The sequence below is a fragment of the Micromesistius poutassou genome (genome assembly GCF_964030765.1).
Source record: "Micromesistius poutassou genome assembly, chromosome: 11".
NCBI lineage: Eukaryota > Metazoa > Chordata > Actinopteri > Gadiformes > Gadidae > Micromesistius > Micromesistius poutassou.
Window position 1 is genome coordinate 5,974,228 of NC_140281.1, and position 7,150 is coordinate 5,981,377.

General features: G+C 45.6%; 1 protein-coding gene across 1 annotated transcript in view; it reads right to left on the bottom strand.

Annotated features, from left to right (window-relative positions):
* Positions 1 to 434: 434 nt before the first annotated feature.
* Positions 435 to 7,150, bottom strand: part of olfm3a (olfactomedin 3a) — a gene marked incomplete at both ends in the record, with an annotated part of 23,167 nt that continues 16,451 nt past the window's right edge. Inside the window, 4 exons of the mRNA XM_084474922.1 lie at positions 435 to 1,115; positions 1,525 to 1,631; positions 2,540 to 2,759; positions 5,504 to 5,659. Coding sequence (XP_084331048.1) covers positions 435 to 1,115; positions 1,525 to 1,631; positions 2,540 to 2,759; positions 5,504 to 5,659 — 1,164 coding nt within the window. The remainder of the gene's footprint in view (positions 1,116 to 1,524; positions 1,632 to 2,539; positions 2,760 to 5,503; positions 5,660 to 7,150) is intronic.

Sequence of the window (7,150 nt, forward strand, 5' to 3'; positions counted from 1 at the left end):
AAAAAATACAAATTCACTTCTCACACAGTGACATACATAAGTACATTGTTATGTTCCAACTTTAAAAGGGTTTCTGCTATATTTAGTGGTAGGCTATTTTCACATTGCAGCAGCTGTTTGCAAGGGTTTTAGACGCACGTGAGCTGCAACAGAAACAAAGCCAAGTTTTTTGTATTTCACATGAGACAAAAATGTAAACACTCATGCAAAAGCAACACGTATTTCGGTGGCACAACCAACACTCGGCAAATCAGGTATTGCACTTTGTTATCCAGCAAAATAATTATGTTTTTATAGTCACTGGGGTCCGTGTTAAAATTCAGCAAAGTATCCCCCAAAAGAAATCCATAGGAATTGTTAATAAAAACAAAGCACATCAGAGGTCCCTCACTTCACAGATGGTGTCGGCCTACACACAGCGTCATGCTGACCTTCTAGGACTCGTCGTTGTCTGTTTTGATAACGTGGAACAGCGTGACGTTGAAGATCACCTGGTGGCCGTTGTTCCAGGCGTACAGCGCCCTCTCCCGGGCGTTGTAGTCTAGCATGGAGATGTGAAAGTACTGGTTGTGGAATGGTATGTCCGTGTACTCATACGTGGAGGTCTTGGTGGAGTAGGCGTAGTACACCTTGGCGCCTGACAGGTGGGAGTTGGTGATGTACAGCGTTCCGCAGATCATGAAGGCCTCGCCGGCGTTCCTCTTTGAGTACTCGGTATTCCAGGTCTGCAGCACGTGCAGCGTGTCAGGGTCGATCTGCGACACCACGATGTTGCCAGCGTTCTGGTTGGTGGCGTACACTGCCCACATGCCCAGCTCGTCCGCCATGACGTCGATGTCGGAGAAGCCTCCCCACGTGTACGGGTACATGTTGTGGAAGCCGGCAAACTCCAGTGCCCGCTGGGCCAGCACGCTGCCGCTGTCAAAGCTGTACTTGACGATGATGTTGCTCTGGTACTTGTTGTAGAACAGGGAGCCGTTGTACACCATGTGGTTGGTGCCCTCCCACTTGAAGGGCAGGCTGTACGTGCGGGAGACCACGCCCGCCACAAAGTCCTCCATGGTCTTATATTCACGCACAATCTTGCTGTTTGTGTAGCTGTCCATGTACCAAACCTGCAGCCCCCGCCACAGAAAAAAGAAGATGAAAGAAGATGAATAGTGAAAACATAATCGTGACAACCGCCCCCCCAAAAATAAAAGATTATTTGCAACATAATCTTCTGCATAACTATATGCAACACTGCAATAAATCAAAGAGCTCTAAAATCCCACCAGTGAGAATATTTTCAATTTAGCTCTGTTCTCACACACACACACACACACACACACACACACACACACACACACACACACACGCACACACACACCACCAACAACAACACACAATGCTGCATCTTTAAATGGAGGCAGTGTTTGATGACGGTGATAAATCCTCTGCTAAGGCTGGAAACCATGTAGATGCTGGGTATTGCTGGGCAGATCTGGGCAGTCATGGGGGACTCTTGTGGCGTCCATTTCTCACCCTGTTGCTTCTTGTCGTGGCGAGCGGATCGGTCATCCAAGCCCCAAACCGGGTTCCAGATGTCTTTATGGTAGCCGGTCCGGTTATCTTCATCAATTTCCCACATGCTGTTAATAAAGAAGGGGAGCTCAGACGAGTGAACTTATTCATATTTAGTTTAAGACTTTATTACCAATTTTGTTTTTTCTTTTACTACTACTACTATTTATATTATTAATAATAATAAATATATAGCAGCTACCTATTATATATAATATATCTATACCAAGCTACACTGAGATATTATTTTGGTGTGCAGGGGCTGGGTATGGACAGAGTGCTGGGTGGAGAGGAAAGCATGCTGGTAAGGGAGGAGGAATAATTCATGGTGCCATTGTCTAATTTGGAGGTGATGTCAACTTCCCTAATATCACATCTACCAAATATAATGAAATCATCCATTACACAACATAGTAATGTTCTGCCAATTGTGATCAAAACATAATAAATCATCTACGTCATACATTGCCTCTACGGTTTACAGGAATATTCTGTGCATTCATGTGTGCTTTACTCTGTTGCAATGTTACACAGTCATGCTCACAATCCATAACTGATCACATTTCTACAGTTTTTTTTCAGTGAACATCAAATCAATTTGTGAGTTGAAATTTGTGACATTGCATTTAAAATATATATATATATATATATATATATATATAAAAATATATAAATATATATATAGGAAGTAGGGTAGATATATATATATATATATATATATATATATCTACCCTACTTCCTGGAACTGATCTCAGGACTTGAATAGATGCTTTTCCACAATAGGTAAATTCATCTATCCATTTGACTTCATTTGACTATCTTTCTATTGTGTCGAGGGTGTCACGATTCAGTTTGGTAGTACTGCCACATTTTTTGACATAGATCTAATTGTTATAGTCATGTCACAACCACACTATCAGACTCTAATCTGGACCCTAGTCGTCCCCAGGCCCAGGTGCTTGGAGGAGACACTCACTGAGTTTGCCCATGCAGCTCCGCAGCCGGCCGTCTAACCGCAGCACGCGCTGGTACAGCTGGTCGTAGTCGTAGGCGCCCAGCTCCTCCTGGATGGAGGTTAGCACCGCAGACAGGTTCCTGATCTCCTCCTTGAAGTGGGAGATGAGCGCAGCGTCCGTCTTGTACTGCTCCAGGACGGGGATCAGGGGCTTCAGCTCCTCCATCTTCTCCTTCAGCTCCTGCAGGGAGGGAGGGAGGGAGGGAGAGGGAGGAGGGAGGGAGAGGGAGGGAGGGAGGAAGGGAGAGGGAGGAGGGAGGGAGGGAGGGAGGGATGGAGGGGTGGTTTTTGGGTGGGTGGATAGAGGGGTGGTTTGGTGAGTGGATGATAGGGTGGATGGAGGGGTGAATTACATAACATCAATATTTGTATTAATTGATCATTAGTAGACTGTTTAAAAAACAGAATTATTGTATATGATTATAATATGAGTTATTTGTTTTCTGTCAAGAGGACAATAGCATTTTTTACCAGGCATAATATTGGTATAAACATATTACAAATAGTTTGCACGTGATGAATCTTCACCCATAGCTGTACACAGCTTGACAAACAGAGAGAGAAAGAGATGTGGTGGATTATTCAGATAGGAAGTTATAGCGACTTATTTTTTCCCCAGAGGTGATGGCTGGGATATAAAGGGTGTTTCATCAAATGTTGATCCAAGCAGGCACAACGTATTCTTGGGCTCTTATATTGACACACCATTTTGTTGGTATTGATGCTGCCATCTGGCTGTCTGTGGCTGTGTTTATTTCACTTTGTTAGTTTTGAAGAAGCACATGTTTTGAATTTGGTAAACGTAAATCCCATCGTTTGAGTGACTTTGTCGCAGTCAGCTTCTTATATTGTCTCAAGCATTTATTGTAGTTTGCGATGCGTCTGTCTTTTACTTTGGTGGCTGTGTATATCTGGGTAGTTAGGAACAACACCATTATTGATATTGTCTATCTAGTTTCCCAGCAGATGTTCCACCATAATCCTACATGTGTGTAACAGTACACACATTCTTGTGAATTGCTGTCAAACAAACAACAGATTAATTTAATTAATCGGTAATACTAGCAAAATAATTCTCAAAAATAAGAACTTAAAGCTTACAGGTTGTTTTGAGTTATTATTTCCTTACTGGTTTCTCTTCAATCACACGACTCATGCCCCTCCTCCATTGCAGGCCAAACACAAACGACTTCATTTGGTCTTTTAATGTTGTGTAAATCCATGACAATGAGCAAGATCAAACACACACAAACACACACACACACGCACACAGGCACACACACACACACACTTCATTTCCATACCCAAAGCTGCCATGTCGGTAGAACACACAGGTTGGAAAGGGAGTGGTAATCACTGGTGTTTACATTCAGCAACGTTTGAGTCTGCCGATGGCTGCACACTGCAGCACTGCACACTTCTGTAATGTCTTCAGTATAGGGAGGGGACCCCGCCTCATGAAATTATTGTTATTCTGTAAATATTGTCATACAATATGGAAAAATTATTGTGTGATTGTATCTTTTGGGTGGTTGTTTAAATGTATTTAAAATACAAAGCCATGCCATTCATTGGTTTCAGTTTTTTCTTTTAAACAAACATAAGATAAATACTTAGCATTAGTATTGTGGAAGCAAAGAATAGCAATACTCACCTGAATTATTCTTTTTTTACCTACAACCATACTTGAAAACGCTCTGATAAGATGCATATTTGCTTCATGAACATTTTTGGGCTACTTAATTCTACTTTAAGTAGTCAAGCAATGCCAAGCTAAAAATTTTAATTATACTTGGAAGAAGGCTAGAATTGTAAATAAAAGAAAGAAACAGGACTACAAATACAACTTCAAGAACAAATCATGTGAACAATGAATATGAATGAATGAATAATGTTAAAACCCCAAACCCGAGAAAGGCCAGAGAAACTACAGCAGAACAAAGTTACAATGTATCAAATATCTGCTATAGCTGCAGGACCAATAGCATCCAATGTTTGAAGACTGAACAAGCTCACTAGTTTCCTTAGTTAGCCTACTTTGTTATGGTTATGGTTGTTTAAAACAAGTATAATAGGAGCTGTCCTGTTTGTCCATCCCTATGTGGTTGTTTGTATTTGCCTGTGTGTGTGTGTGTGTGTATTTTTTGTATAGGATACAGCTGTTATAGCTGATGCTTACTAACTAGCTGAAATAGTAACACCAATAATAGCAAGGATTACGGACATGTTCATGTCCACGAAGTACACAAACAACACAAAGACCAAATTTAGCAGCCCAGGGAAGTAAGCAGCGCCAGGGAGCATTAGTAGCCTGGAGCCAGCTTATACCTGGATGTTATGCGCCTCCCCTTTTTGTTTCTTTATGTTCCTCCTGCATTACTCTCTCTTGGCTCTCAGGTGTTCCTGACCAGGTGGGGGTGGAGCTACGATGAAGTGTTACTTAAGGCGTGGCCTGTGTTCCCGCAGGGGTCTCTCACTGCCGGCAGCTCCTGGCCGCTGGCCCTTCGTCTCCCTGTTACTTGCGAGCTGTTTCATCTCTGTTAAATGGAGGGCTGTTAACATAGGCTTTTCCGTGTTTCTTTGGTTAGTTAGGGGGTCGGGAACTTGCAGGATAGGAGGAGGAAGTTCTGGCTTTGACGGCTCAATGCGCGGCTGGCCCGGGCTTTCCCCACCCTTTTGTTTTTGGTTTTGAACAGTCCTCCAGCTGTTGGGGCTTGGTGGGGTGTAAGTTTAATAAAGCGTCATTTAACTGTTAATTCTGGTTCAGTGTTTCATTTTTCTGACGTGTTGCTGGCCGCTGAACCGTGAGTCAGGTTGTAAGGGGTGGCCGTAACACTGGAACATAGAACAAAATCACAGTGCACTATTCCATAACAAAAGATTGAAGTGGGCTCATGGAGCCAGGCTGCGCAGCACGGTATATACCTGGAAGTTTCTGGCCATGACCGACTTCCTGTCGTCCTCGATCTGCTTGAACTTGGTTCTCAGCCCCTTCATTTGGTTCTCCATCTTGATGACGTACTGGAAGTCCCTCTGAGTCCGGAGGTTCAGCACCTCAATGGACTGGGACATGTTCTGGACCTGATGAAACAGGACAGACAATCATCATCCAGCTCCTCTTTAGCGATGGACCTAGACTTGGATCACTTGAAGGGGCTTGGGAATGGGCTCGGATAATGTCCCCCTTTGGTCAAGAGCTTTGTGTAGAGGCGGTTTACCTTTATGTCTCCTATGTCTGAGTCAAGGTTAACTCCTGTGCCAGACATAGAAGCTCTTGGTCCTGCCGATGCTTTACAGACATCAGTACCGCACCTCTAGCATGTGTCAACATTTGTGTGTGTGTGTGTGTGTGTGTGTGTGTGTGTGTGTGTGTGTGTGTGATCAATGAACAAATAAGGGAAACTGCATGGAGAAATAGAGGCTCTATTTTGTGTACATGTGTGTCTCCATGATGCAATAAATATCAGTCTTGTCTTGGCAAGGCAGCAACTGATTTCCAGATATGGTTGCAGCCTTATGTTGCTCCAAAAACCAATCAGATAAAGAAAAACTTAAAGGTGTCATTGCACCGTTTTTTCATTAATTTTGCGTTGGTCAATAGTAGCAATGAATGCCCTGTGAGTCGGTTTTGGTGCAAAAAATGCTCTGGTGCTCCTGTTTCACACTGTCCTAGTGCGGTGGAGGAGGTGGGCGGGGAGGAACGACCTGATTTTGGCTCTTATTCATGGCATGCAAATGCCTCGCCTCTGATTGGCTAACAGCACTGTCCGTCACAATTCAACTTACAGAGAGAGACACAGAGAGAGGGAGAGCGAGAGAGAGACAGAGAATAAGAGAGAGGGAGAACGAGAGAGAGAGAGAGATAGAGAGAGAGAGAGAGCGAGAGAGAGAACCACTGGGCTCCTTGGGGGTTTCTGGTTGATTGAATACAGAAAGAAGAGCTGCCTCGGAGCACCGCGTCTGGGGGGCCGTGCACCGATCCCCACGGTCGCCGTGCCCCGGTCGCCGTGCGCCGGCGGAGTGCCCAGACTCCGGCGGTGCACTCCAACTGAATACACAAAGAAGAGCCGCCGGGGCACGGCGGCCTGAGCACGGCAGCCGCGATGCACGGTGGAGCTCAGCTCAGCTCCGGCCGCCGCGGTGCCCCGAGGCGGCTCTTCTTTCTGTATTCAATCGCCGTGCCCACGGGAGTGCACCGCCGGAGTCCGCAGGGGCGGAGCTAGAGGGGGGCTGGGGTGGCACTGGCCACCCCTGGAACCTGATTGGCCATATGGACCATATGGACCCCCCTATAAAGCCTTGGGCACCCTCTGGCCACCCCTTGTATAAAAGTCTAGCTCCGCCACTGGGAGTCTGGGAGCTCGGCCAGTGCACGGCGACCAGGGCACAGCGACCAGGACACGGCGGCCAGGGGACCGCGATCGCGGGGAGTGTGCACCATGCCCGGGAGCTCAGCTCCGGCCGCCGTGGCGCCCTGAGGCGGCTCTTCTTTCTGTATTCAATCGCCGTGCCCGAGCCGCGTAAATGTTGAAATAGTGGTAATGTCCGATCCAACCATTTCTTCCTCAGCTC